Source organism: Barbus barbus (assembly GCF_936440315.1).
Source record: "Barbus barbus genome assembly, chromosome: 47".
Lineage (NCBI taxonomy): Eukaryota > Metazoa > Chordata > Actinopteri > Cypriniformes > Cyprinidae > Barbus > Barbus barbus.
In genome coordinates this window covers 5,022,951-5,036,305 of record NC_136725.1, presented here as the reverse complement: position 1 = coordinate 5,036,305, position 13,355 = coordinate 5,022,951, and the positions used below count along the sequence as shown (strand labels likewise).

The 13,355-nt window shown below is 35.9% G+C and overlaps 1 protein-coding gene across 2 annotated transcripts; it reads left to right on the top strand.

Annotated features, from left to right (window-relative positions):
- The first annotated feature begins 519 nt into the window (after positions 1-519).
- Positions 520-12,432, top strand: LOC306865775 (MAM domain-containing protein 2-like). Of its 2 annotated transcripts, none has more exons than XM_079410575.1 (14): positions 520-782; positions 864-968; positions 3,484-3,734; positions 3,829-3,913; positions 4,313-4,420; positions 5,121-5,404; positions 6,046-6,139; positions 6,219-6,365; positions 6,876-7,141; positions 9,021-9,114; positions 9,219-9,374; positions 11,132-11,391; positions 11,478-11,562; positions 11,655-12,432. In XM_079410575.1, the coding sequence occupies exons 1-14, from the start codon at positions 740-742 to the stop codon at positions 11,729-11,731; spliced, it is 2,055 nt and encodes a 684-aa protein (XP_079266701.1). In that variant the 5' UTR covers positions 520-739; the 3' UTR covers positions 11,732-12,432. The 2 variants fall into 2 exon arrangements, with proteins under 2 accessions (XP_079266701.1, XP_079266702.1); XM_079410576.1 differs by having other exon boundaries at positions 604-782; positions 870-968; positions 11,655-12,291.
- The last annotated feature ends 923 nt before the right edge of the window (positions 12,433-13,355 follow it).

The following is a 13,355-nucleotide window of genomic DNA, read 5'->3' as shown; positions in this document are numbered from 1 at the left end:
CACAGCCAATAATTACTTGCTATTCAATAAAAAAGAAAATGTAAAATCCAATAATTAATGTGAAAACCTTTTATGGATAAATATGGAGAAAAACAATGGAACAAATGCTACTAGAAATAATGCTGCCAAAAAAAGTGTGTGGCTATATTATAACAGGCTTTATCACTTCTGGTGTCAAAGTTGACAGAATATCTATGTCTCATAGGAACTTAAGTAAAATGCAGATGTGCTCGCATCATCAACAGATGTTTCATAACAGGAACACACAGTTCTAACTGGATCCTTGCCTGAATAAAACGAGAAGCAAGAGATGTTTTGGTGCTCCTGATGGCACAGTACCATTGTGAAAATGTTTTACAACCCTCTGTCTGATTTCAAGATGTTACACAAATTTAAAGAGAGAAAACAAAAATCTGCTCCATATGGATCTGATCTAAATATCCAGCTGATGAAAGTGATATTGATGCTATGGATTAGCGATATGAAAGTGTGTTTAGAGCTGAAGTAGTCTGTTCTTCTGAGGTAAGGGAACGTATCCTCAGAATCTAGTCAACATTACTGAAGCCCTCTCCTAATTCCCTCCCTTTTTCTTCTCCAGCAGCCAGACAGAAGGATCACATCTGAGCTTCAGTTATACGCTGATAGCTTGAAAGAAGGACCAGATGAGTGAATGAAGTCTAGATCTCTAGTTCTAGTGCTAAACCAGGTCTAATTTGATTTATTGGTTGCAGGAGAAAACATGGAAGAGAAGATGCTTCCTTTCTATCTTCTGAGCTTGATTGGTGAGGATTCATTGCATTTAAGTTGTCTCTGTGTAGATCATCGTACATGCATAAGTGTGTGTTTCTGCTCTCTTCTGTCAGTGACAGTTAAAGCAGAGCTTTTGCCAGGCTCCTGCAGCTTTCAGGACAGCATATGTGACTATATGTCTGACCCCGACTTTCTCAGCTGGACCCTCAGCCCTTCCGGTGAGTTTCTGCAGCATGTCAATGAATGCATTGTTTTGTGAATCATTTGATGCCAATGTCACCATCAAATGAATGGATGATCTCAATGTTTGTCACTTTTTATGTGTCAGTGGCCACATCTATTAATTTATTCGAAAAAACATAACAATGTCTTTTATACACTTCTTTTGTAATGAACATGTTTTTAATTTCTGAATTAAATTTTACTTCAGTATATGTTTGGATGGCAAAATGTTATCAAAGTGCATCTGTCCTGATATCATAATGAAGAAAAAAACCTTGAAAGTTGTGCATTCTTGAAAGCAAAATGGTATTGAGTAGCTTAGCATACTTTTTATAGTTATATATATTTTTTTATTATTTTATTATTAAATACTGTAGGCAGGCATTGGAAGCAGTTTAAAATGTTTGCCAGCAAAATCAAAGTCATGTGGTGTGACCAACAAAAATGTCATGTGGTGCAACCAATGTGCAGAAACACAAGACAAGTTTAGTTCAGACTGTAAGATGTCATGTGGTACAACTCCACCACAAGTTATGTATGAATATTTCATTATATTCATAAAAAGACTTTTACTTTAAACTAGTGCTGTCAAATGATTACATTTACATTTACTTTTACATTTAGTCATTTGGCAGACGCTTATCCAAAGTGACTTACAAAGTAGAAGCAAACAGACCAACAAGAGAGCAACAATATACAAGTGCTGTGACAACTCTCAGTTAGTCTAGCACAGTGCACACAGCAAGGATTTTAATATGACCAAATATACATTCATATTGCAATAATTTCACATTTTATCTTCAAATTAATGTACAAACAACATATTTTTTAATATATGTTTAATGGAATCTTTTTTATGACTGAAGGCCAGTATCACTGATACCAAGTAATACTGATTTCCTTATAAAAAAAATGCCCCCTAATATTTAACCATTGAGTATAGCCATTAAACATTACATTATAATTAAGAGCCATAAATTTGAACATTTATTAGACTTTAAAAATAACTTTAAGGGAATTTAAAAAAAAAAAACCCATTATAATAAATATATTTAGCTAGGTTACTTGTGCAGAAATTGAATAAAGTTATCAAACACAGCTATATAAAGGTCATTGATTTCCTCTTTTTTCTTTCATTATTGATGAACAGACATCACAGCAGCTGGGTTAATAGGTTATTTTGCGTGCTGTCTCTTTAAGAGTTGCCGCTGCTGAACGTGATCTGACACCTTTTCTGACCCATTTCAGTCTCTTTTAATGAGCTGACGAGTTGAATCGGGTGTTTTAGAAGAGTGAGACAGTGCTGGGCTGCTCCAGGACAGTTTTGAAAACCATTTCAGAGACAGGTTCTTAATGTAACTCATATATAATATATTACATGCATGCACAGTTTTAAGGCAGCTTTAATCGCCTTTTTGGTAACTTCATGCCTTAACTGACCACGACATTGCATGCACGGAATTTATTTGCTTTGATATTGATGCAGGCTACGCGCGCGCCAGTTTCCGCACTTGTTTGACTCTTGCCTGCTGCTGAAGTGAAGCTGGAGCGCGCCTCTGAAACGTCTCCGGATTGATGTGCTCCTAAAGACGTTCTGCGACTGAATAAATGCACTTCTTGTCATTTATTAAGGCCCCTGCCTTAACGGCATTAAATAATTTTAAACTGAAAAAATTAATTGCCTGCGTTAACACGCTAATTTTGACAGCATTACCATATTTATATTTAATATATAAATATATTTAATATACAAACAACATATTTTTCTGAAATGTATACATGCATGTGTGTGTATTTATGGATACATAGATATACACAGTACACACATATATTATATAAACAAAAACTTTTATTTTAATTAATCACGATTATTTGTTTGACAGCACTACTTTGAAATATTTTAAAATGTATTTTTAAATAATGATTAAGATGAGTATCATGTATGAGTATATAACACAGTTTGCCTGTTTCACACAAGTTATTCTGAATGGAGGTTGGCACCATTTTCTAACTAATGTAATGAAGCCGTGAAGTGTGGTATGAACAGCCCAAACATGGATTTCAGGGTTAAAAACATGTGAACTGCATGCATCGAAAGCCTAGAAAAGTGAAGAAATCGTGTTTATCCACATCTGGAAGCCATGGCCTCAATATTTAGGGCATCTGGAGATAGTAAAATAGCACATTATTGGATTGGTGATTCATTCTGTTTATACGTGGCATGAATCACAAATGCACAAGCACACTGGATTATTAGCTTTTGGTTGAATCTAAAGAGCACAGGAAATTAACAAGAAATGTAAGAATCGAATACAAATGTGGAGACTATAGGATATGTGGTGACTGGTCAATTATATTCATCTGCAGACAAAAGAACAAATGCATTTTAGCACTTAATCATGAAATAGTAGTTTGATAAGTGATCTGTCACTGCTAAAAACATTTATCTGCTTTCCCAGCTGCACGCACAAACGCTTGCCATGAATGTTGTTTTCCTTCTGCTTCTCTCAGGACACTTCATCACAGTCGAAGAGCAGGTCCAGGAGGAGCAGGGAAAGGCGGTTCTTTTGGGTCCAGATGTGGACCAACAGGACTGGAGCTGTTTCAGGATGGTCTATCAGGTCACAGGCAGCGCCTCCCTGCAGGTGCAGAAGCGCACAGACGGAGAGAGCTTCGATCAGGTGCTCTGGACGACCCAAAGCCCGTCTGATAGCTGGCTCATCGCCAGCATTGACCTGCAGAACTCCACCGAAACGTTCAAGGTGAGAACTATTTATAGAGTCTGGATTTGCTGATGAGTGTAATATTCTCATGTTATCATGTGACTCCAATGACAAGTTTGTTCTACATCTGTAGATTGTCATTGAAGGCAAACTAGGAGAAGAAGAAGGCAGCAGTGTGTCCATCTTTGAGATCAAGATCTCTGATAAATACTGTATAGGTTAGTGCTCTGTTAACCCGGGCCAGTAAACAGCATGTTAGCAAACACCCAGAGCAGCTCAGCAGCCTTTCACTTTGTTTGTTTCTTTGTAACACTAATAATGTCATGCCAAATTCAGGGCCAGCCACATGAAAATAACTATAAACCACAGAAAACAAAAACGCTGTTCTTTCCCAACAATGTTCGGATAGCTATTCCTAGGAACCAGCCTGTGTGCACATTCCTGAAGGAAAGAAACTCTGTTAAATGGACCCAGATTTCAGTTGTTCAGTTTTTATGTTCATCAGAATTTTGCCCAAATGTTAGTGGGCTTAAACGGCTTGTAGAGATAAAGAGCTTCAACAGTAGTTATTTACATTTTCATACAAACTAATTTTTTTTTTGATCATGTGACCAAAGAGTGTGACTTTGAAGAAGATCATCTGTGTGGCTATACGAACGAGAGGAACAGATATATGAACTGGCGTGTGAGAAGATCAGATGATACTGCTCTGAACGATGGAACCGGTGAGTCTGATCAGCACCTGATAAAAAAAGATTTAGCATAAATCTTATAAGACATGAAAGATGTTCTGTAAAACATATATATTATATATAAATATCATATATATAGGCAAGGCAAGGCAAGGCAAGTTTATTTATATAGCACATTTCATACACAGTGGTAATTCAAAGTGCTTTACATAAAAGAAAGTGAAATAGACATTAAAATCAATAAAAACATGGAAATAAGAATAATAAAAACAAGGAATTTTAAAATGATATAGAAAATGATTTAAAATAAATTTAAAGAAAATGATTATATATAATATATTATTATATAGATAAATAATATATAATGCAAGAAGGTTCTACAATGTATTTAATTTATATATGATAAATAATATATGATACATAATTTTATTAGTTGTATAATTTTATATAATTAAAAAGAATCTTATGCATTAAAGTTGTATCATATAATCTTGTGTATCTGGATGTGTTTTATTGTATAATATTATATTATGCAAAAAATATCTAAAAAAAAGACCATTATGACAACAAATCATTTTGACAACATTATTGCATACTTCAGCCAGTCAAATATGAGCAAACACCCACTTCTGTTTATACTGTCTGACATCCTGTTATGGTAAAATCTAGTAATTTTTATAGACCCATGGCTGAACAGATTCTGTCAGTGATGCCCTTTCATTGTTTCACACAGGTCAGTACATGTATGTGGACTCTACTGACACTAAAAGCTTCCAGGAGGTGGCCAAGCTGGTGTCTCCGATGACCACAGAGCCCATATCGGGATGCTTGAGCTTCCAGTTCCAGCAGTATCACGCCGGGGACCATCTGTTCTCCCTCTTCAGCAGGGATCAGGCTGGACAGTATCAGGAACTATGGAGAGCCGATCTACCGGAGAACAACAACGTGAACTGGAGTCCAGAAACCAGAGTCTGGATGCCTGTACAAGTGGACCTCAAGGCTCCATATCCAATTGAGGTAAGGACTATTTATTTCAGACACAACCATCCCTACAAGGCACATAAAACTAGCTCAGATAGGCTGTTTTACATACCGGGCAAACAGTCTCTTCCTGAAGTGTGGAGTTTTTGGCCAGAGTAAGCTGCCAGCTGCTAAATATGGACCAGACTGTGTCTGACTGTATTAGGCAAAAATCTGCAACACTAGGAGCACAAAAAAAGTGTTCGTTCTTTTATAGACGCTGTACCTCAGGGCTGTCCAATCCTGGTCTTGGAGGGCCAATGTTAATTACCACATCTGAACCAAAGGTCTTCAGGGTTAATTGTCCAGGCAGGCATGCTAAACTCTGCAAGACGCTGGCCCTCCAGGACCAGGACTGAACACCCCTGCTGTGCCTAAAGAACGTCACAAGAGAAAAATCTGGGTTTTGAAGAAAGTACCAAGCTAACACACTGTTCTATTACTTTCCATAAATAGTAACATAATTAGTTTCTTTTTTAGGGAGTAACGCAATATTGTAATGCATTACTTTTGAAGGTAACTTTTCCCAACACTGTGTGTGTGTATTTATTAATTTAGTGTGATTTCATGATTATAAATAGTCACACTACATGTAAAACTGTCAGCACTGACATTTATTTGTGTGTGTATCTTACAAGCTGGTGTTTGAGGTGGCGTTCAACGGTCCACATGGAGGATATGTGATTCTTGATCAGATTTCCTTCTCTCCAGAGTTCTGTAATGCAGGCACAGGTATGTTTGAACAACTCAATCCGCCTCAAAGCTCATACCTAATTCCTGTGTGATCAATTCAAAATATGTGTTTACACAGAGCCAACGTTTGATCCATCTATTGCGAACTGTGACTTTGAGTCAGGATATTGTCGGTATGTCCAGACACAGATAGACAGTTCACTGTGGAGGAGAATGTCTGTCAGACCCAACATCTACACCGCCGGAGACCACACGACAGGAGCAGGTACAGCTGGATGTAATGTACACTACCATTCAAAAGTATGGGGTCAGTAAGTGGGGTCAGTTTTTTTTATTTTTAAAGAAATGAATACTTTCATTCAGGAGGCTTTTATAATGTTACAAAAGAATTAAATAGATGATATTCTTCTAAACTTTTTATTCATCAAAGGATCGTGAAAAAAAATGTATCAGAGTTTCCATAAAAAAAAATTTCAACACTTATAATAATCAGAAATGTTTCTTGAGAAGCAAATATTAACATATTGGAATAATTTCTGAAGGATCATTTGACACTGAAGACTGGAGTAATGATGCTGAAAATTCAGCTTTGATCACAGCAATAAATTACTTTCATATTTCACAATATTACTGTTTTTATTGCATTAGTATCAAATAAGAGCAGAAAAGACTTTAAAATGTAAAATAATTCTACCAACCCCAAAGTTTTAAACTGATTAATAGCTAACATTTTTGAAGCATGAAATGGTTAAAAATTGTTGTCCTTTCTGAACAGGATCCTTCTTGTTGGCAAACTCTCGCTTCAGTTTACAGTCCGGATACGTCAGCCGTTTGTTTGGCCCGCCGATGCCAGGCAATCAGAAATACTGCCTGAAGTTCTTCTACTCCCTGCGAGGCCTCAGTGGAGCAGACCAAGTGTTGTCGGCATATCTGTATTACGGCAACGGCACTAAAAAAGAACAAATATGGACCCAGAATTATAAGATGAAAAATGTCTGGATTGCAGTTGAACTGACCATTCAAAGTCAGAAAAATGCTCAGGTAAGATGATATATTATTATTATTATTATATGTCACTTACTATTGCTTGATTAGTCAGGAGCAGGTGATATTAGGGGGAAAGACAAGTGGTGCATTGAAGTCCTCCTTGGAAGTTCATTAACTATTTACATTATAATTCCATTAAAACTTTGCCTGCCATAGGCCCTCCATTTACTTACCAACAGCATGTGGCAAATAATGGTTTACGGCTGTAAACTGAAGTCTATTGGCCGTCTCCATTTCAAAAGGATATTTCACAGACACATACTCTCAGATGACTTTCATTTAGCTGGACATGCTTCTGGCCCTCTGCTCTCACATCTGCTAGCAAGACATGGGTTTATGTCTCACATGACTTTTATTAGAGTAAGGTCCAGATTTAGAGAAATAAATGTTTATAACATCTGGAAATATAAGATCATTCATACTTTAAATCCACAGAACCATACAGGAGTTTTACTTTTTTAAATATTACAGTACACTGTCTTTCTTTTCTGATCTGTCATTAAGTTAGCATGAGAAAGCCAAGCTTAAACCTTCTTCTTCTGAGACAAGATTTAGACTGTATCTCCTCCTTCACATTAGACCTTCACATTGTTCTACTTATGCTATGTCTTTTCTAACTTATCAGACTTATGATTTTCATTAAACGTATGATGAAAACTACGTAAAATCCCACAGACTTTTATTGAGGGGGTCAAAACTTTTGTACATTACAGTGTTTAAGCTGGACAACGTAGGACAACATGCTAATCAACTTGCTAAAAACGTGCTTATCATGCTAGCAACATGTTAATCACGTCAAAAATATGCTATTCACATGCTAGCATCATGCTAATCATGCTGGCAACATGCAAAACTTGCTAGAAACATGCTTATCACGCTAACATGTTAAACTACATACAAACAAATCATGTTAATAAAGTGCTAACAACATGATAATCGTGCTAGCAACATGTTAATCATGTTAAGTTAGCTAGAAACATGCTAATTATGTTAATTATTTGCTAACATGTTAGCAATATGCAAGTCATGCAAGAAACACCCTAGCAACATGTTAATCATTTAAAAAATATGCTACCCAAATGCTAGCATCGTGTTAAGCTAGCATGTTAAATTCATGTTAAGTTAGCTAGAAACATGCTAATTATGTTAATTGTTTGCTAACATGTTAGCAATATGCAAGTCATGCAAGAAACATCCTAGCATGTTAATCATTTCAAAAATATGCTACCCAAATGCTAACATCATGTTAATCATGCTAGCCACGCTAACATCATACTAATCATGCCAGACACATGCTAGCAATTTGCTAGCAACATACTAACCATGCTAGAAACATGGTAATCATGTTAATAATATGCTAACAACATGCTTATGCTAGCAACATGTTAATCATTTCAAGTTAGCATCATGCTAGAAGCATGCTAAAAACGTGTTAATCATGTTAATAATGCTAAGAAACTTCCTAGCAACATGTTAATCGTTTCGGAAATACACAAGCCACGCTAGCATCATGTTAATCATGCTAACCACATGCTAACATCTTGCTAATCATTGCAGAAACATGCTAGCAACTTGCTAGAAACATGGTAATCATGCTAAAAACATGCTAACTTGCTGGCAACATGCTAAAATATGAGAACAATATAGCAACATGTTAATTAAATCATGTTTGCAGTTTGCTAAATCATGCTAGCAATGTGCTAGCAACACCTAGGCCTATCTAATAAACTTTCAAACTTCAAGCTATTTACAGCTGTTTCAAATATTCAGGCTAGGCTTTCTCAAGCTAACTTTAAAGTTTGCTCACAAACTTTACTCATCTAATTTTATGTTGATCTTAAGTTTGTGATTTTTCTCCATCTGGGCGATGAAGGTGGTTTTCATCAGCACATGCAAAAATATTTGGAGCTGTGGCTCTGTGGGGCTCGATGACATTAAAGTCACGCTTGGTGACTGTGCACTGTTAGGTAAACAAGTTTACTCTGTGCATGTGAATCTTCATGGTGAATTTTACAATTGGTTCCTTAATATTTTTGTTTACTACAAGCAGAATAAGCTCTCTCTGTTACAGCATCCTCTGTGTCGCCCCCGTCTCACTGTGACTTTGAGGCTGGTCTGTGTGGATTCACTCAGGATAAGGAAGGAGACTCAGGAGACTGGATGCTGGCCAGGGGACCCACACCCACATCATACACAGGGCCCAGAGGAGACCACACCACTGGAGTGGGTGAGCTTAAACCCTTCCCAAAAACCCTTAATCACTCCTAACTTGTGTTATTAACTTATCTTTGTGAATAATGTAACATTTACAAGCGGAACTACTGATTACCACAAACTTAAAAATTATGTTTGCTCTATTCCTTTTATAATAGAAGTCTATGGGTCAAAATATTTTGAAGGGAGGAAAAGCTGTACAATCGTATAAGATCTTATATTCGTCTTCATAAAAATGTTTATTTAGCTTAAATCATCCTTTTGGGGTGGGAGTACTTTTCTATCCGGATTAACTGATGTATTATGCTCCATGTAAACAGTACTTTGCAGATAACATTCTGTAGCTTTTTGGTATCTTCACATGCATCATGTGAAAGTTACCAGGTGTACCGCCTTTGGTCAAGTTTAAAAGTTGGATGTATATAGCTTTAGCCTTGTAGCTAAGTACACTTTAGCATACATTTGCAAATTAACCATTGTTTTATTATTATGTAAAAGTGTAGTAACCATGCTTTTGGCATATTACCATTTGTATAACCACAGTTTTACTACAAATGGTTAAACTATGGTTAGTATAGGAAAACCATGGTTAGTTTGTGGTTACCATGGTTTAACTATAGTAACCATGGATTTTTGGTCTTAGTAAAACCATGGTTAATTTTCGTAAGGGATTGTAGTTATATATTTAAGCACTGAGTAATATTAATTAACAAGATGGAATTTGAATTTGGTTTAGGGTTAGTTGCATGTGATTATGCATAAATTTCAGTTAAAACTACAGTAAGTGCATGTAAAATGTAACAAGGACACTGCCAAATAAAGTGTTACCGGATATACTTAAGTGTGAACTAAATGTAATGTTTTTGGATGCATGTGAATTGCAGTTAAATAAATGTATTATAGTATTAATTTATATTAAATGCAATTATCTGAAGTTCAGAGGACTTTTTTTGACTCACTTAAATTGGACTTAAGTTGTACATCTTTATATGCGATTTCAAAATTACATATGTTGTCTTTAAAATAAGGTTAAAGTATACTGACAAGCATGGTAAACTAAAATTCAATGGCATTCCTACTGAAACAGGTATCTCATATATTTAGTACATATGCCCCCGGTTTCACAGACAAGGCTTAAGCCTCGTCCCCGACTAAAATGTAAGTCTGAGCTGTTTTAACTGAAAGAAACTTGTACTGATTGATCCTGAAATATGTCAGCACCCTTGTTTTGCCTCAAGATGCACACCAGTTATGTTTTTTTCTAAGGCATTTCTATAAAATTACTTTAAAATCCTAATTGAACTATGGCCTAGTCCTGGCTTAAGCTAAGCCCTGTCTGTGAAACCGGGCCATAGTATAGTATGGTACTATAGTAAATAGTTGCTACATTTTATACAATATATTGTGTTTTGTTAAAGTGCACTTAAATTAAATGTCATCCTGTAATTAAATCTGTATTAATTTCTGTAGTTACATCTATATTTAGCTTAAACCTAACCATACCTTCCTAACCTTAACTGTATTCCACATCAATAGCAGCAACAGTGTTTTGCAATTCAACATGAATACACTAAGTACATTGTACCTCATTTTTATTAATTTATTTTTTGACATAAGTACATAGTTAAAGACACATAATATAAAGCGGGCCCTAAAAGGGTGTTTAAAAACATGCCATTAAAGTGTCTCTTTTTAAGTCCAATTAAGCGGCCTGAAATTAAATCTGGGACACACTTTTATATCTTGGAAAGCTGTCTTCTCTGCTTTTAGGTCATTATTTGCACATTGAGGCGTCAGTGATGCTGCCCGGGCACAAAGCGCGCCTCCTCTCCAGCTCTCTGCGCGGCTCTAGAGAAACACAGTGCTTGCAGTTCTACTACCACATGTACGGCTCAGGGATCGGACAGCTGAGCGTTTACCTCCAGACTGGACAAGAGAACCAGGACAAACTACTGTGGACGAGCCATGGAGAGCAGGGCATCTCCTGGCTCAGAGCATCAGTGAACTACCAATATGACCAACAGCACCAGGTTAGTTGCATGAAGCTGCATTATAATCAACATGTACTCAGCATCATTTTTATTAATATATTGCATCTATTTGTCCACATACTTAGATTGTGTTTGAAGCCACTAGAGGAGCATCGGTAAGGAGTGATATTGCAATCGATGATGTTGTTTTTGAAAGAGGACCATGCAGAGGTATATTCATGATAAGTAGATTATCACACACATCTGTTATTCACATTACCATGAACAATATAACATACATATTTGTCTTATTATCCACACAGAGTATGCTGATGACCATATCCCTCATCTGCGCCTCTCTGGAAATAATAATGATATTCAGTCAATGAATTTTAAATAGAAAAGACAGAAAGAGAAAAATGCTGGGAAAACTGAAACCATGCATGTGACTTTACAGCTGGAGTGCAGTGATCTGTGAGGATGAAAGCAAAGGAGATGACTGCATTGTGAGCAGAAATCCTCACCTAAAAACATTCCTTGTGTATTTGACTTTTGAACACCTGGTTTATTCCACAGTTTCTCATGTGTGTATCACATGTACACATATATTGAATACATAGTTAAAGACATATCAGGTCACCTTAGAAAGCCTCTGTACACATGTCTTATTGATTTCATTTGTACTTCAAGACATCAGCATGTAGATCTGGTGATTTTTTTAATGTCAAATAAAACTGAAAATTGCAGAGACTTCTATTTTATGAGAATACCTTTTTTTTTTTACTTTAAATCTTTAGTCCTTCATTATATGTAAGGTGTTTAATATGTCATGCTTAAAACCTTTAAATGTAACAAGCATTCCTGATTATCCTGTTCTTTTGGGACGGTGACTGACTGTACATTAGCTTTGTTATTACACAGCTACCAAATAAATAAATAAAAATAGAGTAAATGGATGTGAAATACTGATGTGTGTTGAAGTTATTTTATGTGAGATGAAAGAGTGCAAAGTGATGTGAGAGTCATGAAACCAACACAACACCTATTTAAGAAATCAACTGAGAAAATAGATCAAATGTCAAATAAACTAAATATATGATGTATTGTGCAATTTGTGAAATGAAAGTTATATATGTATATGTGACCCTGGACCACAAAACCAGTCTTAAGTAGCTGGGGTATATTTGTAGCAATAGCCAAAAATACATTGTATGGGTCAACATTATTGATTTTTCTTTTATGCCAAAAATCATTAGGATATTAAGTAAAGATCATGTTCCATGAAGATATTTTGTAAATTTCCTACTGTAAATATATCAAAACTTAATTTTTTATTAGTAATATGCATTGCTAAGAACTTAATTTGGACAACTTTAACCCCAGACTTAAACCTGGGTTACTGTCCCAGCAAACCCGGGGCACTGGTTACCACAGAAGATAACCCTTATAACCCTTGACTAACCCAAAAGTTAACCTTATAACCCTGGACCGTTATAAGATGGAAAACTCTATATATATCTACTCAAGGAAATAAACAGGGGCTAATAATTCGCCCTCTCCTGGATGACAATGTGAATAGCATGTGTTAAAAAGTTCTAAGGATTCAAAATATTTAGCAGAAATTCACACTATGCTGGAAGCTGGAAGTGAACTGATCTGTGACCTTTGACCTGGATATCTAAAACCACACTCCCATCTATGAAAAATAAGTACGTACAATAAGTTAATGAAATAATTTCATATAATTATCTCACAAATGCTTATAGATCATTAAAATAATTTTAAACATTAGATTGAAGTGGACTGTGACCTTTTGACCTGTACTTCTAATACTTACCAGACTCCATCTATCTGGACATAATAATGGTCACACTGGATTTAAATGCAACACTCCTTCCCCCATTCTTATAACTAGTATCTATCTATCCATTCATCTGAACCTACCACCACCTGCAAGATGACTACTACTTACCTTGGGCCTATGCATCACGAGATACGCCCAAGTAAGCTTTGGCCAATCAGAT